This window comes from Polypterus senegalus, chromosome 10 (assembly GCF_016835505.1).
Source record: "Polypterus senegalus isolate Bchr_013 chromosome 10, ASM1683550v1, whole genome shotgun sequence".
NCBI lineage: Eukaryota > Metazoa > Chordata > Cladistia > Polypteriformes > Polypteridae > Polypterus > Polypterus senegalus.
In genome coordinates, this window is record NC_053163.1 from 131018985 (window position 1) to 131045896 (window position 26912).

The window sequence follows — 26912 nt, forward strand, 5'->3', positions numbered from 1 at the left end:
CAAATTCTAAAATATAACCATATAATTAAGCTGATTTCTAATGACCGAGGTTTAATAACATTTTAAATGAAAAAAAGATACACACCACACTTCAAGAAAAAAAGTTACATTTTGTAACTTTTTTTTATCCTGACACTTTGAAGTACAAAACCAATTATGACAAGATATAATTACATACAAAAATTATGAAAATGACATCTATTTACAATAATAAAAACATCTTGATAAATAAAGGAATGATTTGTGCCACAAAGAGAAACAGTTTATGTCCAATGGAATGCATAATGACACCTTGAGGCTCACACTCGACCCAAGTTATCCAAAAACAAACAAAAAACCCCTTCCTTGCCAATTACCACTACACAGGAAAACACAATGACAGCATAAAAAAAATTAAAAGTATGCGAAAAATATGTAAAAACTAAGTCTGACTTACTAATGACCACTACATTAGAGTTACAGATAGCAAGACACGGATATTGCTCCTGCTCCAACCCCCTGCCATTCACCCAGTCTATCTGAAAACAAGTGATACAACCTACATCAATCACAATTACAGTGCAAAACATAACTGTAAAACAATATGCAATACACATGTGACACATTATTTCTCTCTCTCTGTAGTGTTCTGAAGAAACAGATTTTAGTGGAATGGGGAATTAGAAAGTATTCAGTCCCTTTCTCTTTCTGCACACTTCAGCATGTTGCAAATTTTAAAGGGATAAATTTACAATTTTTATCCAGCAATGTAACTCAATAAGACATAATGACAAAGTGAAAAGGTTTGCAAATTCATTAAAATCCAAAACTAAAATCTCACATTGTTACATAAGAATTTAGACCGTTTGCTCTGGTACTCCAAATTGTGGCCAGGTGCATCCTGTTTGCTTTATTTTTGACACTCTTTGAAGGGAGCCCACCTGCAGCAAAACTAAACTGATTGAACATCACTTAGAAAGACACATATGCAGCGGTGGGCAAATTGTAAATGCATATGCAGCAGTCTGCTGGGTTACATGCTTTGCAAACCTGATAGTCTAGCTTTATATCCAGGGGTGAAGGGTTACCAGCCACTTTTTACGGCAAGGTTTATTTGTAAAGTTTAGTAGTACATAAGTGCATAGCACTACTTCTACCACAGTATAAACACAATCAGCATTTTGGAAAAGAATATTAAAAAACATGATTTTTTAAGTTTTATATCATGTTGATACACGTCTTTGTTCCAATGTACACAAAAACATTACCAAAAAAATAATACTGTATTCTCAAATTCTGTTTTCAGATTCAATTTAGACCACACCAAATTAGTTACTCTATAACACATATTATCAGTTTCACCTTCAGGGCTATTCTAAAGTGCAGTATATCCTTAGGTTGGGATTAAACTTCATGTGACGCAACGCATGCTGCAGTGGATGCTCCTTTTATGCAAGCGTTTCACTGTTTATACTTGCGCACGTACTTCTGGAGAAATCAGTGTGAGATATTATCATGGTGAGAACAGGTTCGGCTTCTCTGTGTTGTGAATTGCCTGGAAGTATAAATCTAAAGATTCTAAATTTGCAGAGAGTTGGAATATCATACATTTATGTGTTCTGTGTGGTGATTAGGGCTGGGCGATATGACCAAAATTCTATTTCACTGTATTTTTCAAAATTACGCCGGTTTCACGGTATTCAATGGCATTTTTTTCTCCATGCATGAGTGGATGTTAACCACATTTTCCACTGCAATTACTGCAGTAGACTGACTAAGAATAACCTATTCCACTGTCATGAGAATTGTACATTGTACAATTTTTTTTTAATGTGCACACAAGTATTAATACAGGTTTGCATGGCCCCATAAAGTGAAAATAAGTTTTCAAGGGGGTGACACTAATGAAGAGAAGGAATCGCATTGCATTACAGTTGCAGTCAAAATATAGAACCATTTTATTGAACAAATTTTGCAAACAACTTAAACTATAATTTTGAAAACACATTTTCAACCATCCAAAGAGGCATTTAGACTTAGCACAGCACCCAGAGGTGCTTGTCAAAAGTTGTATTGCACTGAACATGTCTTAGAAAAGGAATAAAGAGTAAATATTTTTTGTAAACCAACTACACTTTCTGTTCATGTTAACAATCTCTGTCCACTGACACGTTAACTATATGGATTGTAATTGTTATTTCGATCCACCACTTGCTTTTTTTTGTCGTAGGTAGTACCACCAGCAAACACGTCTACAAGTGACATCTGACTCGAGTGTCCTCTAGATTTTTCAGTTTTCCCCGAGGACAAGGAGTGTGCCAACCTCAGTTCCATACATTCATGCTACTCCAAAGCATGTTTGCGGCTAAGGTGGTGCAGCAAATTGCTTGTGTTACTGCCTCCAGTGACAACTTTAGCTCGACAGCATTTGCAGTAAATAGTTGTTTGGTCCACATCCAACCTTTTAAAACAAAAATCTCCAGAAAACAGACATGGCTCCTTTATTTGGCAAAAGTTCTTCGTGTCATCATGTTCAACTTTATCGTCTGCTACAGCTTCAGTTTTGGAATGTTCTCTGTCCATTTTCACCGCTCAATACCTTCACTAATGCATGTACTCCGTTGCATGTGTGTTTAGCAATGCAGCAGTGAAAAAAGTCCCCCCTTAAACAGTTTCCCACTGTGCTACGTTCCAAACATTGTTTAGGCTATTTAAACCGGTGTTGCAGTCATAACAAAAATAAAAACGGTTTTAGGTATGAACCGGTATACCTCCCAGCACCAGTGGTAATCTATTGCTGCTTGTCGTAGCGATTAAAAACTGGAATGACGTTTACGAAGGCCTGCTTTAATGATAAAGTAAACTATGAGGTTAAAGTGTACATTTTCAGATTAAAGATAAAATTTCCACTTTAATCACAAAATACACGTTTTCACAGTGTCCATAATTTTTTTTTCAGTGGCTCAAATACAGCACTATATATAATATTACTGTTGTGAAGCTGCAAAAAAAAAACACACACAAAAGATGGCATGTCAGACTTTTATAATGTATCATGTCATTACGATCAGGAATATGCGACACTTGAATATAAAAGCACCACGAATGCATCTGTATGTCGGCATTTTGCTTCACCACATTGAACCATTCATCAGACATTGAAGCGCGCACATCGATCCCGTAGGATCCGCATAGAGGCTGTCACATGTAGATTGTAAATAGAGACTCTGACGTCACGTTCCGACTTTTATCACACTGCGCCCCTCCACTTTTTGCTGTTACTGCAACTTGCACACTTTTCGCGTTAATTTCTTAGGACCTGCTCAGAGGACGCGTCAAATGAACGCTGGGAACGCGTGGCAGCCATAATGCGGCCGCATACGCGTGCGAGTGTGAAGTATAAACGAGCCCTTATACACTTTTAGTTAATCATAGCCAATGATTTACATATACAGCAGCATTAAACTCCTGGACCATAAAGCAGGGTCTGAAGTTAATAAATATTAGGTTTGGGCCGTTTGTTCACACTCTTTAGTCTTTAGGCTAATAGTAAGAAACATGTTTACAACCTCCAATATACCAAAGATGAAGGTGTTATTTTCTGGTAGGAGTCATGTCTGTTAACGGTGAGTCTGTAGATTAGTTGTCTGCAATTAAAAACTGGTAGTTCCAGGCATCTTGACAACAGATTTCTCCAAATTTTGCTTAAAACTGGGTGGGAACAATTAGACAACTTACTGTCATATTTCTAAACCGATTCAACGCGTCATGTAGGCAGCTCTCAAAGTACGGGCAGTGATTTTGAACTGTGAAGATCAGATGTACTCTCATTAACCTGGCCTGACAGACAGCAAGCTACTGTTTATGTACAACCACCTACAGTCAAAGAGTCTCCAAAAAAACAAACCACCCTTTTACAGGTGAAATACAGTTGTAAAAAAACTCATGGGACCATACAAATACTTTGTTATAACAAATATGGGGAAAATAGGTATACTACAGGGTGGTCCAGATCTAATTATGCAGATCCAGATCGTCTGGATGACTTTGATTTATGCGGGGACGATTCCAGTTTGGCGCGAAGACAATTCTTCATGTCGTCAGTTCGCACACTTCTCAAATCGTCCGGGATTTTTCAGGTGATTTTCTATGTAATAAACGTAATAAGTTATAGCATAATGAAAATTGCATAATTAGATCTGGACCGCCCTATATTGTTACTAGGTTCACTGGCGAATGGCCATCTCTAATGGTAGTTCAGAAGGACAGCTCTGTAGCTGCTCTGCTGCACCTGGTAAATCGTAAACCAAGGGCAAAGTAATTGGTTGTCCTCTGCTGAATCAAGCTTATCACATAATGTGCTTGTTGTACAATGTTTAAAACATTTAACACCAGGTTTTGACCTGCACTACTTCTTACTCTCCTGATCTGTCTTCTCTAGATCAGTGGTACTTCCAAGCTACTAGTGCTAGAGCACATTGCACGTTTTAAAAATAACCTACTGCTGGGGGAAAACGTCTGCAGCATCACATTACATATTGGGACTGATCATCATCAATGGACGAACGGTAAATGTGAATGATAGATGTACATTCTGTTGTTCAGTGTTATGTCAATAGTGTAGGAGTTGATGTACAAATGAAGGAATTGGCAACTTTATTCATGAAATTATGAACTGCAAAATATGCATTTCAGTGTGTCACACTCTGTCAAAATGAACACCATTAAGACTGCTGATAATGAACAGCCACAAGAGATGCAGTTTTCAGTACTCAAAACACCTGAATCAACACTTCTGCCTAACAAGACCAGTACAGGAACAGATGGCTGCACAACATACACTTACTAAATGCACATCTATATGAATAACTAAAGAAATTTAACATTACTGACTAATTGCAAATGCAAAAAGGGCCACAGCTAAATAGCTACATAGTTTTAACTAGATGTATATCCATAAACCACAATTCTTATGTACATTCTATCTGCTTTTATGTCATATAGTGATGAAATAGTTAAGATGACAGAAAGATATTGCAGCAGACAGACACACTTCTCAAACGTGTGGAGCCAAGTAACAGCTTGGTCCTGCACCTCCTCCCAGTCAGACTCTGTTCTTTCAAATCTTCCTTTACTTTATCCATCCACTTCTGCTTAGGGATCCCTTGCTTTCTTTTGCCATGTTTTTCCATTCCCATCCCTCTTTTGCCCATATATTCATGGTCTCTCCTCATCACATGTCCATACTACTTCAATCTACTTTACTTTGTTAGATATCTCCACCACTTCTCTGTGGTACCTGTGATTGTCCTATTTCTTATTTTGTCCTTTTCTGGAATTCCACACATTCAGCTCCACATTTTCACATCTGCTATATTTAACCTTTTCCCGTGTTCCCATCACTGTCCATGTCTCACCTCCAAACATCATTGCAAATCTTACCATTGTCTTAAAAACTTTACCTTTCATAGTCTTGCAGGGCCACATGTCACTCTAAAATGAGAATACAGGAACAACCCTTTTACAAAGTGTGTAATAGAACAGCTATTAAATCCTGCACTGCAAAGGCTACACCCGCAGGGCTTCTTCTTAAAACATGAGCCCCCAACTTCTCCAGTCAGTCTGTGTGCTTTATACCACTCTGTGGGTTGAACCTTTGTAGCGCAGGATTTCACTGTTATTCACTATACACTTTTTAATTGGGTTGTTCCCAAACGTGTAATCTCATTTGAGAATTGTGTCTTACCTTGCAAAACCATGAACTTCAAGGAATTTTCTGTAGACCTTTGTGGTGTGGCATAAGGAATACAAACCATTTTTGAAGCTTTATGTGTTTCTATGAGCACAGTGGCCTCAATAATTGAGAAATGGAAGTAGTTTGGAGACACTGCTACCTGCATTAAAGAGCATCTGCCTGCACTCCACAGAACCTGTTGGAAGGACGACCATCTTAGCAGTATTCTATCAATCAAGCATTTATGGTAGAGTGGCTACATGGAACCCAGGCTTGAGTAAAAGGTATATAAACTATTCTGAGAGCATGAGAAGAAACAAAAAAGATTCTCTGGTCTGATAAGACAAAAACCAAACCCACTGGGCAGAACTCTAAGCACTATGTCTGATGAAGACCAGGTACTGTTCATTACCTGCCCAATATCAACTCTTAGGTGAAACTTGACAGTAGCATCATGCTAAGGGGTTCTCCTTTGCAGCAGGCACAAGGAGTCTGATCAGAATTGAGGAAAGGATGAATTCAGGCAAATATGAAGGGGTCCTTGAAGAAAACCTGTTCCAGAGTGCATGCCAAGGTTCACCCTTCAGCACAACAATGACCAAAAGCAAACAGCTAAGACAATGTCAAAGTGACTTTGGGACAAGTCTCTGACTGTCTTTGAGTGGGCCAGGCAAAGACCAGACTTAAACCAAAAAGAAAATCTGCAGAGAGACATTAAGATGGTAATTTACAGATACTTCCTGTCCAGTCTAACTGAGCTTGAGAGGATCTGCCAGGAAGAATGGAGAAAAACTGCCAAAATCCAAGTGTGCAAGCTTGAAGAGAATTACTTAACAAGAAGAATCAAAGCTGTAATTGCTGATAAAATGGCTACTACAAAGTAATGAATTAAGTGTATGAATATTTTTATGAATCAGAGATAAATGTTTCTGATTTTAATAAATATCAATAAGTCTATAAATGGAATTAGTGTCAAAGTAAGCGATGTGTGGCTATTTACCACCACAAAAGACAGGAAGTAGCAACACATTTCTTTCATGAAAAGTTCACTCTTGGGAGATTTATGAATTGCGTTTTCTTACCATAAACACATACCGACAGGCTGGCTAACAAAAACTTACTCTCTGGGGCATCTTAAACAAAAATTGTGCATTCTTTTTTAAAAAGGAAATATAATACTCTCTCTCTAATATTTTACAATAGTTGATAATTAATGCCATATTTAAACATATTTCAACTTCAGCATTTTACACTCAGAAAAATATCAAGTATGTCAATTATAACTTCAAGTCAACAAAAATGCAGAAGCATCCAAATCATGCCAATCCCTGCATGTGAATTTTTACTATGTAACAAAACAAAAAAATAGCTTTGACCACAAATAATGAAACAATTTTCATTGTCAATGAAGATAAAAGGAAAAACAAACACTCCTACACTGAGGTTGGGAGCATGTGCTCCTACACAACCACCACTAATACAAAGCAAATGCTCTGAGCAGCAAATTTGCAATTTCAGGTGACAAAAGAGTTAAATCAGTCTTGTTCTAGAAATGAACTTAGTGCCCTGCTGCATAAAGATAACAAAAGTACATGTCACACATGTTAAAACAAAACTGGATCAGCAAGAGCCATTTGCCTTCACAAAATAATGAATATGTCTATAACGGAGATGTCTTCATACAGTAATAAAACACTTTTTTTTTTATTCAAAATCAAATTAAAAGGCCACGGCAAATTTCCTCTAAAAATTGTTAAAGAATAAACATATTTGCATTTTCTTTTCAAGAAACATTTGAAGAAAATTCTGAAATATTGGTATAGGAAAAACCATGTTTCATCAGTGCTCTATGGTCTATTATTTGGGAACCGCTCTGTATAACAGACACTGATAAATGTTCTAACCAACTACAAACTTGACAAAAAAAAGCTAAAATATAGCACATCCAAGTCTGCTCGTTAGACTTAATACAAAACTAACTAGCAACTCAAAATCTGAACCTAGACTACATTATATTAGTGTATTTATTGAAAAAGCAGAGATAAAATAATGTGTTAAACATACAAGTGAAAAAGATACAGCTAAGCACTGTTGCCTCACCCACTACTGATTACTGCCTTACTGAAAAAGAAATATGCTAAGAAACTGAATGAAAGTTTTGATTATGATTAGCAATTCAATTAAAACATCACTTTTCTATAATATTTATAAAATAGCAAACCCTGCTGCCCTGGGAGATGCCAAGTAAATTCATTCGACTTCACAAAGACAAAGTCATTCATGAACTTAAGGCTGTATTATCCAACTTATTTTCTTCAATAAATTACAGTACTATAACATCACTCCCAGTGGTCTAAGACACATTCGGCAAATAATCTAGCAACAAAAATCCAAAACAGGTGGTTTTTGTTAAAAGCTCAGGATATCTAACTAATTGTTTGCGATACAAGTCACAAGATTTTATCCCTGAATCAGCAATGGGGGTTCAATGTGCTGATAGAGAGTTGTGGCACCTACCACATGACAAACCACCTGAATTGGGACCTGAGTGCAGCAGGTGACACCTCAGCACCACACTGGAACTGGCCAATCTTGCCACCAACCCAAAAGTTTTCCCTGTAAGTTGGAGGGTTTGCTTGCAGGGCTGGATGCAGATTTAACGTCATGCCCAGGACGAAGCAATTGCAGAGTACAGCAAAAACACATGCAATTAAATCCATGCATCACAGTCATATTTGGTAGGGAAGATTTTTCATTCATAAGCACAGCTTTAGGAAGACAAGAAAAAGTTACAGCAAAAAAATATCACAGGCACAAGATGGGACAACCTCTGAAACTAATATTTCAAAAAATGCATACATATATATTAACTTAAAATATATATAAATTTAATATTAACTTTATTTGCCCCCAGGGGGAAATTTGACATACACAAAATACAAGTACACAAGCTCAATTTTAGACGGTTTGGGGAGATTACAAGTATGTGGTTCAGTTAACTCTAAAGATGTAAAGCTAAACTTATAGGTGAAGCACTTATTAACTGGAGTGTGCTTTAAGGGGGGAAAAGGGCTCAAAGACTACCTGTCACAATGTTTTAACATCTGTCTTTAATCCTACTGAAATAAACATTCCCATCCAAGCCTTGGAACTTTTGTCTAAACCCAGTTAGCTGGACACAAATGAAACATTAAAAGTTCTGTAACAGACAAAAAATTTGCTCATGTCCCAGTTTTCACTACTGGACAAGAGATTCTTGTCCCGATGATGTAAAATTTGTCTCTACCACTGTATTTAAATGCAAAATTAAATTAGAATTAAAAATCTAAAAAACGAAATGTTAGCTTTCTCTTAAATGTATGTTTTATCCTTTGTCATGTGTAATAAAGTTGTTTATCTGATAGTACAGCACAATATGTATCACCTACAATATCTAAATTGTTGTTTTAAAAAAGTTCTGAGCTGAGATTGCCATGCATGTCAATCACTTTGCGAAAAACAACCAAAAACCAGCCTTGAGAGTCCACGCATTCACTGCCTCATGTAACAAACAGGGTAGACTACCGAGTGTGTGCAAAGCAAGCTCACAGGCATACAGGGTCAGCACACCAGAAGTATGGAACCCCATAGGTGTCAGGCAAAAAAAAAAAAATGTTATTTCTGTAAGAAGCATATGCCTATCGGGCACATTCTTGTTGGCAAGCCATCTTTTCTGGGGGACCTTGTATAATCCTAAAATACTCACCCTGAAGTTAAATTATGATTAGTATGTTATTCCTTTTGGCTTCATATCTTGTTTACAATATGGGTAAGTCTGTTTAAAATGTTCTTGTTATAATAGGTTTGTTGGTCTTTTGTGTAAACCCTGAGGGCCACTTCGAAATGGTTTTCTCATACTTACACTGTTTGATCTCAGTAATACTTGGGTGACTTTAATGTTTTGTGTTATTTTACTTCAGTTTTAAGTAAATAAACAAGACCTGTTTTCCTTAACTGCTGTTTCCATTAATCTAATTAATATCCTATAAACCAGGATATTAAATTTAATAATAATAATATTTTAAATTAAAGGATGCAAAATATCAAATTGTCATTATTGTCAAAGTTCCAGAAAACACAAAGATATAATATTTCCCAATATCGCACACCCCTAGTATCTGTCTGTTTTTCAGATTGCACATATGCACTAACAAATACAACGTAAATTATATAGTTACTGATCATAACTCATTCATGTTCATGTTCATGTTAACTCCTCACAGGAGACCAGAGTTGTGGCAGATAAATGATCTGTATGAAACTACAAAGAGTAAAACACAGTCTGGTACCCTCAAAAACAAAATACAGTAAATAGGATACAAATTATAAAGAAGTTCAAAATTTTGCCATAGAAATAGGCAAACAAAAAGAATGTTTAGGAAATTCAGGAAGCAACGGAACAATAATATTGGGTTTTAGAGAGCAAAATGCTTTAGTTAGAAGCAGAGTGAAGTTTGCCGGTTTCATGAGATAAAAGTCTAAAAGGGTAGGAATTGATGATCACAAGGCTGCAGGTTCAGATTCCAGTGCTGTAGGTAATCAATTATATAATGAAACTGATGCAATGGTTTAGCAAGTTGCATGACACAGGGAAAATATGTTGAGGTGGACCAAGTATATGTAGAATAATGCCAAAGAATGACTAGTTTATGTGGTGCACTGTGTGAAGGATTTTAGGCTTAAAGAGCAAATGACTACCAACTGATGGCAAAAGCAGCAGATTATCGATTTTACTTTGACTTACATATAAAGTCTTAAACAGTCAAAGCCCTGTTTATTTATCTGAACTTATCAATACTTACAAACCAGAACACATTTTAAGATCAAGATGCCAGCCTACTTAAGATTCCAAGGATTAATAAAATTAAATAAATAAAAAAACCAGAAGTGAGCGTCGGTAGGTTTTGCTCTCTAAGAAGCAAGTTACCTGAACTATTCTATAGCATTTCAGTAATTATTTACTGTTCTGATGCTGATAGTTCTGATCATAAAATAGGTTATTACGATAGCAATTATTGAGAAGAATTCATAATTAACTGCAGAATAACGGTATTTGAGTGTTCCTTTAGAGTGCCTGTTTCTCTTGCACGTTTTGGCTCAAAAACTAACCAACACGTTGTCATCTCATAACAGGCTTAAGTTTCGAGTTTGGTATTTTTCCATCCAGCTTTTTTAGTTCTGGACCACCCTGAAGAAACCATGACACACAGACACACACAGATGTTTTCAGTATCGGGGACCTTAAAACGTTGATATCTGTCGAAAAACGGAGATTGAAATTTTTGATGAATCTAAAGCTTTTGTTCCTACCCCACAGGCGATAGGTTATGGTGGGGAAGGGAACAAAGCAATAACAATGGAAGGTCAAACTTTTAGTTACACAGCCCCAGAGAAGTGGAATGATCTGCCTGCTACCATAAGACATGTCCCTGTAGTCTCACATAATCTATGCTGAAGACTCACTACTTTAATGTAGCATTCCCTGATTAGAACTGATCAGCTGTGCATAATGTGTTTATCATTTATACAAAATTATAAATAATATAATATTTGTAAACCATTACTAACCCTACTCTATTGTGTGTCTCTACCTGGTAATCTGATGTGGTGCTTGGTGCCTTATCCTTACTACCAACCTTGTGTTCTACCCATGAAAAAGTCATATCAGATAAGAGTACTGAAATTATCAAATGGAAAGCTTTCTTTCTTCAGACTGGGCACTCCAGCAAATTCTACTAGAGAATGCCCAGGAGGGAGCAGGCAGCCAATTGGCTAAGATCTCCAGGACTTTGTGTCTGACTAGGTCTTTGATTTATGTTTTACAATTGACTGTGGGGACTCCCCCCACCCCAACCACCCTGATTACTTATTTTCTCAAGGGATGCTGCTGCCTGGAGTTTTTGTTTCCCTCTCCTCTGTTGTCAACTAGCTATCGTTCAACAATCAATGGACAAATAGTTTGCTTCCATTTGTTACTCAGTTTCTATTATGTTTTCTATGTATTTTAACAAATCTGTGTCTTTGTGTGTACTAATCCCGAATGTAGTCATTTGTAAAATCTACATGCATTTTACCTAAGAACCATCAGAGTGCCACGCAAAAATGAACTGAACTGCACTGAACGATGAGAAGGTTGGATCTTGCCTGTAAAAATACCCAGATCTTGGGTTTAAAGAACTAAATTATTTATTATTATATTTATTTATATTATTTAATTTACCCAGCCACAGGTGATGCACAAACCAGTGTGTGTCTTTGTGCCAGTCCCAAGCCCAGATAAATGGGGCGGGTTAAGTCAGGAAGAGCATCCGGTGTAAAATTTTGCCAAATCAATATGTGGAAAATGATCCACTGTGGCAACCCCTAACATGAGCAGCCAAAAGAAGAAGAAGAAGATTTAATTATTTAGTTATTTATCCGAGCTGGTTAAATTAAAATGACTACTAAGCTGTTCCTCTCTGAAGTGCACATGCTGCATTAAGTACTGACTCTCTGTTGTGGGAAAACAATCTTTGGGACTACAACACACTTCAGATATTTGTTTCCAATCCTAGAAAAAGGGAGTAAAGGACACACAATTGGGAAAATGGCAGAAATGTGGGGATTACGATCAGCAAAAAGTAACACTGGTGAACAAGCATTTTGCTACTGGGATTCACCTGTATTGTAACAAATTTCACTTGCGGACTCCAAATCTGAAATCTGTTTTCGTCTGGCATGTCCTGTTTTTTAGTTATGATGTTCCAGGTCTTGGACAACTAGGGTGACTGGACAGAAAGGTGGATAAACATTTTAATAAATACCAGTAATTCCACTAGGGATGACATTGAGATAAACTAATTCACCACACCTTACTAACAGCTGTGAGTTGTTTATCTTGTCATTATTAATTTTATTTAAAAATTACTCATTTTTAATCAGTGGAAAAAATATTTGTTACTGATTACCAAGTCTTATATTACTCTATGGCATACTGACAACTCTGACATGACGCTGCAGTAGGTAGTCAGTTTTACTGTTTCTTTAACATAACATTGCATTCCAGGGGACATTCAGATTCACCATTAATTTGAAAATTGTTGTTGCAGATTTGTTTACCGTGAACTTTTTATATTAGTTTCCAGGCATGAGCAGAAGTTGTGTTAATCACCCTGACCATTTCTGTTATGTCTGCAAACAATTTACTCCACAACACCAGCAAAAGAATTTTTCCAGCAGACTTAAAACTGCATACAAGCATAACTTTGGCTGTGAATTTGGTGACCAAGATAAAGCACCTCATGTTTGCTGCACTATTTGATATTCGGGTTTAAAACAGTAGCTGAATGGCAAGCAAAAGAAAATGTCTTTTCCTGTACCCATGGTGTGGCAGGAACCAACAAACCATCATTCAGATCGTTATTTTTGTATGAAAAATACTGTTGGTTTGGGGAAAGATTTCATCAAGATATAAAGGCGATGGAAAACTGATATCAAGGAAAATTCACTCCCAGTATGATGGGTGACTACTGTTGGTTACTGTAAACAGAGATTATGTGACGTACAATCGCAAAAGCACGTGCCTCAAACATTTTTTGAGCACGCTGATCTCGCTTTGATATTGAAGTAAACTGACAAACATGTTTAAACGTGTCTATGGTATCGTCTTCTGGCTTGTTTTCCGAATAAACACATCAAAAAAATGGTGAGACATAGTTCAAACTTTATATTCAAAAGTGTCAAAACGTCAGTGATGTGTACCTCAAAACTCTGACGTGCTGGCTTAATTCCGATTTCATACTTGAAATCAGTGTAAAAAAATAATAAACAGAAGGTCTTAAGTTCTCAGAAGCAAGCAAAAAATATTTTTTGTAGGCCTGTGTAATAAATGGGATCAGGTCTAGCACACATCAAAAAATGACCACCCTCGTAGAAGGCGACTATACTACAAATGTACACTGTTGCGCTTGTTAAGTACAACATAAACCCCTTAAACATACCGATAGGTCTCCCCAACCCTCCCAAGGGATTTCCTGTGTATGTGCCCATATTGTACATGAACAAACCTCGCCTAGATAAGCTGCCTCTACATCTCGGGGAAGAGTTTTCTTTCCTTTTGAACATTCTAGCCGCGATTGCCGTTTCGTGTTGGGACTGACTAACAGCCACAGATCTCATTCAGTTTCAATACACACCACCTTTTCGTTTCATTCGAAACGGCACTGATCTTGTGCCTTGATTATCAAGTTATGACCACAGCGTCCCTTCTACTCCACGGGCCATTCATCACCCTACTCCCATCAATCCATGGCCGGTATACTTTCCAGTGGCCTCTCGGCTCCTCTTCTGTCTTTCAAGCCAATGACTGCCTGCTAAGTGCACTCTCCTAGGAAGAGGCCTGCTACTATACGATAAACGTTCTACTCGCACCAGTCAAATAACATCTACCCTCGTATCAAATTCCTAACGCATAGCGGGTAAGCGTTTATAAGAAGCTACTCTTACCGGCAAACGTGGGCTAATCTCCGTCGAGCAGCGGTGGCAAAAGAAGCGGCCTGGCCGCGGGGTCGCTTCCGCCATCTTCCAAGTGCCTCCTTCGAGACGGCACGGACCAAGCGCGAAAGCGGATCGTCTACGGGCTGCCAGGAAGGTCAAAAAGCTCAGCAAGGAAACGCGAAACAGGAAGACACGCCCACTCCTAAACCATTCAATAAACGTGACATGTCATGGGTTGAGATTTTTCCTTATTTCTGATGGCTTTTTAACAACACCAACAATCTAAGGAAAAGGCTCAAAGGACATTCAGCCCTTAACCTGACATGAAACTTAATTTCTTCAAAATAACATCAACTCGCGATTTGAAGGTCCCTACAGTTCTACTGTCTACCAAACCACTTTCCTGACGTTCGCTTAAAATGCCAAATCCAGGATATAAAACGAGTAAGGTACCTGTAGATGACCAATGGTGTCCAAATGGAAAATGGAAAATGTTCCTTTTCATTCCTAAGGGGAGCAGCCGAAAGAAGAAGAAGAAGATTCACTAGTCAAACACGATATTCCAGTGTCACTGGCGTAGCGCAGAACCCGTGATCTTCCCTTTATAGTGGAGGTGTACAGAAGAGCCTTACTTAACGTTCCCTTATTTACCACTTTTCCACATTTTACTTTTTTTTTTTTATTCTGTTGTTGACACAAAATCCTTATTTAAGGCTATATTGGCATGCTAAAAGTAACTAACCTACATTTATTTTTTAACTGATCAGATTAATGATGCCTTTCATCCATAACTGATGAGTATATTATGGATGTGCCCGCATGCACAAAATGAATGAAACAATTTTGTCAGAAAGATACAAATCAAAACATGCTAGTTTCTGCTCTACTTGACATTATGTCAGCGCAGGACGTCTGCAAATTTGTAAACTCGGTGATGGCAAAGAAGAGAACCAAGAAAGATCAGAGCTGTTGATTTAACAGAGGGAAAGAGGGGTCCTTTCATCGGAGCAACGTTTCAGCCGTGGCATGGCCAAATGGGGAGGCAGCTAGATGGATGAGGTCTCCAGGACTCTAAAAATATCCAAACCTAATTATGTCATATCATCTACTGTTAAACCGTACTTCTAAAATTTTTATTATTATGCTGTCTTAAGGAATTGTTCTGTTCTGTATATTGTATTGTATTGACCCCCTACTTTTGACACCCACTGCACGCCCAACCTACCTGGAAAGGGGTCTCTCTTTGAACTGCCTTTCCGAGGTTTCTTCCATTTTCCTACAAGGTTTTATTGGGAGTTTTTCCTTGTCTTCTCAGAGAGTCAAGGCTGGGGGGCTGTCAAAAGGCAGGGCCTGTTAAAGCCCATTGCGGCACTTCCTGTGTGATTTTGGGCTATACAAAAATAAACTGTATTGTATTGTATTGTATTTAAGCGCATTTATCACAGTCGCTGTTCTGTATACAGAAGCGATTGACCCAAAGGACACAACACTGGAATGGTGAGCGCGATGTGTAGGGCTTGGAAGCAAAACGGATTTTAAGTGAGCAGTGTAAATAGAGCTCCTCCTTGAGCCATCACCTTATCGTGGTGGAGGGGTTTGCGTGTCCCAATGATCCTAGGAGCTATGTTGTCCAGGGCTTTATGCCTGGTAGAACCACCAAGGCAAACTGGTCCTAGGTGAGGGATGAGACAAAGAGCGGTTCAACAAACCTCCAATGAAGAATAAAAACTTGGACGACGTTTTCCCTTGCCGGGCGGGTCACGGGCCCCCTCTGGAGCCAGGCCTGGAGGTGGGGCTCGATGGCGAGCACCTGGTGGCGGGCCTGCACCCATGGGGCTCGGCGGGCACAGCCCAAGAGGTAACGTGGGTCCTCCTTCCCATGGGCTCACCACCTATGGGAGGGGCCAAGGAGGTTGGGTGCAGTGTGAGTTGGGTGGTGGCGAGGGGGGACCTTGGCGGTCTGATCCTCGGCTACAGAAACTGGCTCTTGGGGCGTGGAATGTCACCTCTCTGAAGGGAAGGAGCCTGAGCTAGTGCGCGAGGTGAGAGGTTCGGCTAGATATAGTGGACTCACCTCGACGCACAGCTTGGACTCTGGAACCAATCTCCTTGAGAGGGGCTGGACTCTCTACCACTCTGGAGTTGCCCCCGGTGAGAGGCACCGAGCAGGTGTGGGCATACTTATTGCCCCGACTTGGAGCCTGTGCATTGGGGTTTACCCGGTGGGCGAGAGGGTGGCCTCCCTCCGCCGGGTGGGGAAGGGTCCTGACTGTTGTTTGTGCGTATGCCGAACAGCAGTTTGGAGTATCCACCCTTTTGGAGTCTCTGGAGGGTTGCTAGAGGGCATACCTTCTGGGGATTCCCTCGTTTTGCTGGGAGACTTCAATGCTCACGTGGGCAATGACAGTGAGACCTGGAAGGGCGTGATTGGGAGGAATGGCCCCGATCTGAACCCGGCGGTGTTTTGTTATTGGACTTCTGTGCTCGCCACGGATTGTCCATAACGAACACCATGTTCAAGCATAAGGGTGTTCATATGTGCACTTGGCACCAGGACACCCTAGGCCTCAGGTCGATGATCGACTTTGTGGTGTGTCGTGGACTTGCGGCCATATGTCTTGGACACTCGGGTGAAGAGAGGGGCGGAGCTGTCAACTGATCACCACCTGGTGGTGAGTTGGCCGATGGTGGGGAAGATGCGGTCAGACCTGGTAGGCCCAAGCGTGTTGTGAGGGTCTGCTGGGAGCGGCTGGCAGAGTCCCCTGTCAGAAGTAGCTTCAACTCCCACCTCGGCAGAACTTCAACCCGCCCCGAGGGAGGTGGGGACATTGAGTCGAATGGGCCATGTTCCGTGCCTCTATTGTTGAGGCTGCGAGCGTGCAAGGTGGTGGTGCCTGTCGTGGCGGCAATCCCAACCCGTTGGTGGACACGGCGGTGAGGGATGCCGTCAAGCTGAAGAAGGAGTCCTATAGGACTTTTTGTCCTGTGGGTCTCTGGAGGCAGCTGATAGGTACCGGCAGGCCAAGCGGAATGCGCCGGTTGTTGCTGAGGCAAAACTTCGGGCATGGGAGGAGTTTGAGAGGCCATGGAGAGCGACTTTGGACGGCTTGAGGAGATTCTGGTCCACCGTCCGGCGTCTCAGGAGGGAAGCAGTGCAGTGTCAACACCGTATATGGTGGGGATGGTGCGCTGCTGACCTCGACTTCGGGCGTTGTGGGTCGGTGGGAGGAGTACTTGAAGACCTCCTCAATCCCACTAACATGCCTTCCAATGAGGAAGCAGAGCCTGGGGACTCTGAGGTGGGCTCTCCCATCTCTGGGACTGAAGTCACCGAGGTGGTCAAAAAACTCCTTGGTGGCAGGGCCCCGGGGTGGATGAGATAGCCCGGAGTTCCTTAAGGCTCTGGATGTTGTAGGACTGTCTTGGTTGACACGTCTCTGCAACATCGCATGGACATCGGGACAGTGCCTCTGGATTGGCAGACGGGGTGGTGGTCCCCTCTTTAAAAGGGGACGGAGGGTGTGTTCCAACTATAGAGGGATCACACTCCTCAGCCTCCCTGGAAAAGTCTATTGGGGTTCTGGAGAGGAGGGTCCGTCGGATAGTGAACCTCGGATTCAGGAGGAACAGTGTGGTTTTAGTCCTGGTCGGAACAGTGGACCAGCTCTTCACCCTTAGCAGGTCCTGGAGGGTGCATGGGAGTTTGCCCACCGGTCTACATGTGTTTTGTGGACTTGGAAAGGCATTGACCGTGTCCCTCGGGGAATCCTGTGGGGTGCTCGGGAGTATGGGGTACGGACCCCTGATAAGAGCTGTTGGTCTCTGTACAACCGGTGTCAGAGCTTGGTCCGCATTGCGGCAGTAAGTCGAGCCCGTTTCCAGTGAGAGTTGGACTCCGCCAGGGCTGCCCTTTGTCACCGATTCTGTTCATAACTTTTATGGACAGAATTTCTAAGCGCAACCAGGGTGTTGAAGGGGTCGGTTTGGTGGACTCAGGATTGGGTCACTGCTTTTGCAGATGATGTTGTCCTGTTTGCTTCATCAGGCCGTGATCTTCAGCTCTCTCTGGATCGGTTCGCAGCTGAGTGTGAAGCGGCTGGGATGAGAATCAGCACCTCCAAATCCGAGACATGGTCCTCAGCGGAAAAGGGTGGAGTGCCCTCTCAGGGTTGGGGAGATCCTGCCCCAAGTGGAGGAGTTCAAGTATCTCGGGGTCTTGTTCACGAGTGAGGGAAGAATGGATCGTGAGATTGACAGGCGGATCGGTGCTGCATGCGCAGTGATGCGGGCTCTGCATCGGTCTGTCGTGGTGAAAAAAGAGCTGAGCCGTAAGGCAAAGCTCTCAATTTACCAGTCGATCTACGCCCCTACCCTCACCTATGGTCATGAGCTATGGGTAGTGACGAAAGAAGCGAGATCGTGAATACAAGCGGCTGAAATGAGTTTCCTCCGCAGGGCGTCTGGGCTTTCCCTTAAGGATAGGGTGAGGAGCTCAGTCATCCGGGAGGGGCTCAGAGTAGAGCCGCTGCTCCTCCGCATCGAGAGGAGTCAGATGAGGTGGCTCGGGCATCTGATCAGGATGCCTCCTGGACGTCTCCCTGGTGAGGTGTTCCGGGCACGTCCAACGGGAGGAGGCCCGGGGAAGACCCAGGACACGCTGGAGGGACTATGTCTCCGGCTGGCCTGGGAAGCTTTGGGATTCTCCGGAAGAGCTGGAAGAAGTGGCGGGAGAGGGAAGTCTGGGCTTCTCTGCTTAAGCTGCTACCCCCGCGACCCGACCTCGGATAAGCGGAAGAGGATGGATGGATGGATGGAGTGTAAATAGTGTGAATTCTCTGAATACAGTACTATTAATTCCATGTCGTTTTTAGCTAATTGCATTTTTCTAAAAAAACAAAAAAAACAAAACAGGTTTGTTATCCTACTTAAGATCATTCGTTAATTAGCGAGTGTTTCTAGAAATTCTTCGTAATGAAAGTAGTACTTCGCCTGCGATTCTGTGTCAGAAAGACAGAGGTTGCGTTTGGCCGGGTTTATACTTAACGCGACGCGTGCGCCTCTGGATGCTACGTTGTACTCTTTATACTTGCGCGCGTACTTTACGTAAATTTGGAAGATTCCACCAGGTGGCAGTGCGAGATATCATCACGGTGCGAACAGGCTCGGCTTCGCTGTGCTTTGAATCGCCTGAAACACCCATTAAATTCCGAGGACACCTTACCACAATAGCTCTGAAAAGGATAGATGTTTAATGATGTCTCGTAAGTTTTGAATTATTTCACATTAATTATTGCATTATTTAACCAAAAACTTTCATTATTTAGCAAAAGAATTGATTTATTTTGCAGTAGAATTGCCTTATTTTGCAGTAAAAACTGGTTATTTTGAAATAATTATTGCATGATTTTGCACAAGTATTTCGTTAATTCACAATAATTATTGTGTTATTTTACAAATTCATTTCATTATTTTGTAAAAGTATTGGATTATTTTACAATAAACATTGCATTATCTCAAAATAATTATCATGTTATTTCTCTCAAAAGTATTGCGTTATTTCCCAAAGATTGCCTGCTGCAGTCGATAACATTCGTGCACGTGCCTGTTCCAGTCATCTAGTAACAGCTAGCGAGGAAGAGGTTAAGCACACATATGATGTGCAATCATGTGAAACATAAATTATAGGCAGGTGCTTTACCTTTAATCTTAAATCTGCCCAGTGATCAGCACAACAGCACTGGATGTACTGTATGAGAAGAAGCAAACATGGTGGATGGTACACCAGTGTTTTCCTAGGCCCAATTGCACAACCAATCAGAAAAGAGTGTGCCACATGCAATCTATTAACAGTCCCCAGTTTTTATCTATAGATATTTTTGATCTGTTGGCACAGTGACATATGTTCATAATTTGAATCCTCAGTGGTTTGAATTGCAGATGGAAAAATGGGATGAATGTTATTTACTTCACAGCACGCAAAAGACTAAATGATTTGTATTAATTGAGATGACACATTTCCAAATTCATATGCAGTTAAGTACACTCACTGATAATAGTCAATCCACAAATGCATGCGCAGAACATATAAACGCCATTCAGAACCTGGTGACGTGAGGCAAGAATGGCAGCTCTGCACTACCACTCTGCCTATACTAGAACATCTGTGTTAAATTTACTAAACTTTAACATCAGTAAAACTTAATTTTCACTTTTTTCCTGTTGATTGCACATTACATGCATACTTAATCATAATAGCTGTGACTAGACAACCAAAGCACTATGTGCATGATGTTATCACCAGCAGCAGACAGTATCTTAGCAAACTTTTGCACTTTTGCAAACTAACTCACTAATTATTGTAAAATAATGCAATTCTTTTGTGAAATAACCCATTTTTTTCCTGAGTGATGTAAGTAAAGTTCTGTACCTTAGCAGGAGAAATTGAAAAGATTTTTGAGTATCAAAGAGCTCCATTAGCCAACATCCCAGGAGCAAGAAATTTACAGCACAGTCAACTAGAGTTAACACACACAAAGATGGTAATATGTATGGGATTATATGGACAGATTCATAGTGGCTTTAAAACTCCCCAGGCCTTGAGGATGTTGAAGTTGAAAAGATGCCCCTAACCTCATCTCATGTCACTACCCAAATAAATAACCCTCACTAGGCACATGTATATACTCACACATTATGAACATCACATATTGTATGTCAATAATAAAATGGGATGTAGAGTAGAAGAAATCCCAAACGTTATATCAGGTCAATTTCAACTTTCTTTTTTGTTTATTATTGTATCACAATCAATGTAATAAACTAATTGATGAGTGGAGCATCACATCTGCAGGAATTCAGCTTTCTTCTGATAGTGCAGTTAACAGACATCAGTTAAACATTTTTAAAAGGTCTATGCCACATAGGGAAAATAAAGGTGATAAATGCAGTAGCTGGGCATTTTGGCATAGCATGCTTGCACCAAATAAAAGCCAAAACTGGAAAGGGGAACCTTCTTTCAGGTTGGATGTTGCTTGGTGCATCTTATCTAATGCAATGGTCTTGTTGCCTACCACATTGTCATTCACATCTGCTGTATGTAGCTGTTATGGGACTCCAAAAAAATAGACTGAAGTGGTGATACAATCTGTAAAGTCACTCTAATTAGTCTCAACTGCAATATTTGTAGCTTGTTTGAAGAGCTTTTCCAAATCATTATTTTGGTTTATTTTTTGAAAATGTCAGGCATAGTTTTAAGTAAAACAGCATCTTCTTATTCTATCTTGTTTTCAAGTTTTCTTTTCACTGCACCATGGTCTCTCATTTTCAATTATCGTCAATGGGTTTTTTTTCTTCCACATCACATGTACAATCTCATAAAACTTCTCTTTTAGAAAGCTACTGTGATCGTGACCTACCTATATCAACCTATTGGGACTCATATTTTTCTTTTAAAAGATTTTTATTTAGGTCTGATTGGATAGGTTTATAATCTCAAGAACTGACGTGGGGTAGGGGTGTATGCTGGAAAGCAGATTGTTAGGGGTGATTGTACTGTAGCTGAAAACTTTTCATGTTATTAGGCATTTTTATTCTCACATTTGCAGTGACCTCCTTCCCAGGCCACAGGGTCTGCACCCAAGTAATCCTAGTGCTAGATTGGACACTATGTGCTTTCTCATCCTATCTCTCACTAACTGTCACTAGACATTAAAGCACGCACATGCACTATGACACCAGTAGCATGCAGAAATAATTTTGGTGAAATAACACAATAATTTTTTTGAGTGGCAGGAATAAGCTTCCACAGCACTAAGCAATAACTCTTTTCACACTCTTTCTTAGAGCCTAGAAGCACTTCTACATTAAAAGAGTTGTAGGAATCTGGAGCAAACTACAACAACAACAACAACATTTATTTATATAGCACATTTTCATACAAACAGTAGCTCAAAGTGCTTTACATATTAAAGAATAGAAAAATGAAAGACATAATTATAAAAAATAAATCAACATTAACATCGAATAAGAGTAAGGTTCAATGGCCAGGGGGGACAGAAAAAACAAAAAAACTCCAGACGGCTGGAGAAAAAATAAAATCTGTAGGGATTCCAGACCATGAGACCGCCCAGTCCCCTCTGGGCATTCTACCTAACATAAATGAAACAGTCCTCTTTGGATTTAGGGTTCTCACGGAAGGGCTTGATGATGATGATGGTCACGTAGACTTCTTCCTTTTAATCCGTCCATCATTGTTGGAGCATCATGAAGCTTTGAGTAGGTGGAGGTGGCGAGGCCACCACCACAAAGAAACCGGAAAAAGAAACAGAAAAGAGAGTAGGGGTCAGTACCGATTTTAGAGCCACCATGAATAGTTGTTATGATGAATTGAACATACAGAGTATCAGGATTAAGTTAAATTACGATTAAAATGAAGTTATAAAAAGGCCATGTTAAAGTAATGTGTTTTCAGCAGTGTTTTAAAGTGCTCTACTGTATCAGCCTGGTGAATTCCTATTGGCAGGCTATTCCAGATTTTAGGTGCATAACAGCAGAAGGCCGCCTCACCACTTCTTTTAAGTTTTGTTCTTGGAATTCTAAGGAGACACTCATTTGAGGATCTGAGGTTACGATTTGGAATATAAGGTGTCAGACATTCCGATATATAAGATGGGGCGAGATTATTTAAGGCTTTATAAACCATAAGCAGAATTTTAAAGTCAATTCTGAATGACACAGGTAACCAGTGTAGTGACGCTAAGACTGGTGTGATGTGTTCTGATTTTCTTTTCCTAGTTAGGATTCTAGCAGCTGCATTCTGCACTAGTTGCAAACGATTTATATCTTTTTTGGGTAGTCCTGAGAGGAGTGCATTACAGTAATCTAGTCGACTGAAAACAAACGCGTGAACTAATTTCTCAGCATCTTTCAGTGATAAAAGAGGTCTAACTTTACTTATGTTTCTTAAGTGAAAAAATGCTGTCCTAATGATCTGATTAATATGTGAAAACTACCGAGACATGTAGCTGAAGCAGAAACCTTGACAACTTTTAAAAAGTATCTGGACAACATACTGGGACAGATCAACTATTTGCTAAACAATGCACCTGATGGACTCAATGGTCTCCTCTGATTTTCCAAATTTCATAAGTTCTATGTTCACAAAAAATTTCAATAAGTTTGATATTACATCCAAGTAGTTTATTTTCTTCTGTTTTGGGTCAGGGTTGATTGTAACCACTGGGAAATGTCTCAAATTATTTTGTATCCTCTTTGAATTAAACAGAAAAATGGATATTTTTTAGATGTACTACATAATTGTAGCCTATTGTCAAAAGGTGGACAATACTATGCCACATCCTGCTGTTCTGTGTAGTGTATGCAGGCAAGCACTCAAGAGTTTCAAAGCATGTAGCCCCAAACACTTCAAATAATACCCACTAGAGGGGGTGAGTTCACTGTCAAACCCTGGCTAGTAATAACAGCAAGCACCAAATGTCTCTATTATAAAAGAAAATCGTGAGACGAGATAAGACTATTGCCAAGAGATTTTTTCAAGTTGGTAGAGGGGGTCCCGCCCATCTTTAAAACATTTCCGGTTAAAGGCCCACGGCCACGGTCCTCTCGCGTCTCATTCGTGTGATTGCTTTTGTCAGACACAGTTCTTGCGCTCTCAGATCTTATAAATGTTTACGTTTTTCTCACTTTAAGTTCCCAATAAAAGAAGACTTGTTATCTCCAAATCGTATTGAAGACTTTTATCACGAAGGGTTATCAACAGAAGAAATGAGTACACGGGCAATCCTAGCACCAAGAAACGACGAAGTCAAACGAATTAACGCGAAAATTGTCGATCGATTACACAGCAAATTGGTTAAATGCGTATCAAAAGACTATGCTGGAACAGTTGGTGGTGATCGTGCGGAAGATGAAAACACCCAACTTTCAAAATCCCGTAGAATATCTACAACCGTTAACACCATACGGTCTTCCACTGGATGAATTGCCGTTGAACGAAGGATGTATCGCAATGTTATTGCACAATTTATGTATGAGTGATGGGCTATGCAGTTGGATTGGTTCTATTAAAAATTGGTCAAACAATTCTAACATGTAAAACTTTAACAGGCGACAGGAAAGGTAATGTAGTACATCCTCCGCAGATAACATTAGACTCCAAAGGAGATCTTGGTAAGCCATGCGTATTAAAACGTTTACTGTTTCCCGTTAGAATAGCTTTTGCTATGACAATTAACAAATCTCAGGGACAAACATTCGAAAGTCAGTTTATTTATTAGAGAGAAAGAAACAATATTCACTCACGCGCAGCAATACGTTGCGTTGTCACGATGTAAGTCCAAACACGGAATCTAAATGCAATGCGATATTGAAGAAAATTTAATTCCAAATATTGTTTTTACTGTTTAAGTTTTACAATAAACGTGTAAGTTTAAAAAGTATTTGCATGTTAATTTCAAAGCCAAAAAAAATGAAAACGTATAACACAACGAATAACTAACGCAACATGAAACATAACTTTCTTTCAATTTATTACGTTACTATTTTTTACTATGGATAATTACTCGCTGTAATGTAAAAGAGAGAAAAGTCAAGTAAAATGACACCTTTTATTGGGGCCTGAGTTGCCTCGAAAGCTTGCATATTGTAATCTTTTTAGTTAGCAAATAAAAGGTGTCATTTTACTTGACTTTTCTCTACATTCATAATGGCTAACACGGTACAACAACCTAGTAACTAATGTAAAAGAGTTAGTTCTATTATGCATATGTAACAATTCCCATTAAAATAACAATCTGTTTAAATTGTACATCCGCTTCCCCAAACGCGGGTGGCAGTGCTGCGAAGTGGCTTGCGCATTTTTACAAAATGCTCTTTACACAGCACAGCAAATAAAGGAAATGCCCCAAAACACTAAGGCAATCCAATACAAACAAAGTCTCAGTAGAATAATCCAGAAACATAGTTAAATACAGAGCATATCAAAATTCCAGTATATTTGAAAGGCACTAGCCGAATCCAGAGCGCCTTCACAATGAACCACCATGAACTGTGGAAGACCCTACAGATTGACACTTTAAGTCTTCCATTTGTATGTTCACAGTATGAAAAACACATATTTCCACTAAACAATTTCCTGAAAAACGTGTCATGAATGAAAATGTAACACTCTGAAACATGATTAAGTATTTGAATCGAAGATCCGCACCCCCCACCCCCATTGGTCACATGTCCAGCCCAGTGGCATATTATTCATTGCCCAACACTGTTCTTTACACGACAGCAATATTGCAAAGTGGACTGAGAGAGGAGTACAACTAAAAACTAAGAGGTTAAGAAAAGCAAGTGAAAATATCAAGACATGTTCCTAATCAAAATGCTTCAAGAAGCACAGACTGCCACTCAGTGATCCTAACGTACTCCAAGTGTCGAATTTAAATGTAGCGATGGGAGGTAGGTCTACAGTTTAAATGCTCATGTTTGAGCACGTTCCATTTTGATTCAGGAGAACATCTTCATAGCTGGTTTATTCAAGAATATTTCAGTAAAAATACATGTGTTTTGGACATAGTAAGCAAACAACTGGATGACTTAACATGTGGATTATGTGACATGTCTAATGTGAGATTTCTCATGAATGTTTTAGCTATCGTATCCTGTTGTCCAGTATTAGTCGCCATAGACGCCTATTGTAGAAACTTTGTTATCTCCATTCTACATAAAAGTATGAGATTTAATTTAAACTATTTGGGATTAAGTAACACACACACACACACACACACACACACGCATATATATATATATATATATATATATATATATATATATATATATACTGTATATACTACTCAAAAGAATTAAAGAAACACTTTTTAATCAGAGTATAGCATAAAGTCAATGAAACCTATGAAATATTAATCTGGTCAGTTAAGTAGCAGAGGTGGTTGTTAATCAGTTTCAGCTGCTGTGGTGTTAATGAAATTAACAACAGATGCACTAGAGGGGCAACAATGAGATGACCCCCAAAACAGGAATGGTTTAACAGGTGAAGGCCACTGACATTTTCCCTCCTCATCTTTTCTGACTGTTTCTTCACTAGTTTTGCATTTGGCTACAGTCAGTGTCACTACTGGTAGCATGAGGTGATACCTGGACCCTACAGAGGTTGCACAGATAGTCCAACTTCTCCAGGATGGCACATCAATACGTGTCATTGCCAGAAGGTTTGCTGTGTCTCCCTGCACAGTCTCAAGGGCATGGAGGAGATTCTAGGAGACAAGCAGTTACTCTAGGAGAGCTGGGGAGGGCCATAGAAGGTCCATAACCCATCAGCAGGACCAGTATCTGCTCCTTTGGGCAAGGAGGAACAGGATGAGCACTGCCAGAGCCCTACAAAATGACCTCCAGCAGGCCACTGGTGTGAATGTCTCTGACCAAACAACCAGAAAGACTTCATGAGGGTGACCCAAGGGCCCCATGTCCTCTAATGGGCCCTGAGCTCACTGCCCAGCAGCATGCAGCTCGATTGGCATTCGCCATAGAATACCAGAATTGGCAGATGCACCACTGGTGCCCTGTGCTTTTTACAGATGAGAGCAGGTTCACCCTGAGCATGTGACAGAAGTGAAAGGGTCTGGAGAAGCCATGGAGAACATTATGCTGCCTGTAA

At 40.0% G+C, this 26912-nt stretch overlaps 1 protein-coding gene across 1 annotated transcript in view; it reads right to left on the reverse strand.

Moving 5' to 3' along the window:
* rnf126 (ring finger protein 126) overlaps positions 1–14349 on the reverse strand; it is a 53373-nt gene extending 39024 nt beyond the window's left edge. The window contains exon 1 of the mRNA XM_039766655.1: positions 14237–14349. Coding sequence (XP_039622589.1) covers positions 14237–14311 — 75 coding nt within the window. The 5' untranslated portion in view covers positions 14312–14349. The remainder of the gene's footprint in view (positions 1–14236) is intronic.
* Between the last annotated feature and the right edge of the window lie 12563 nt (positions 14350–26912).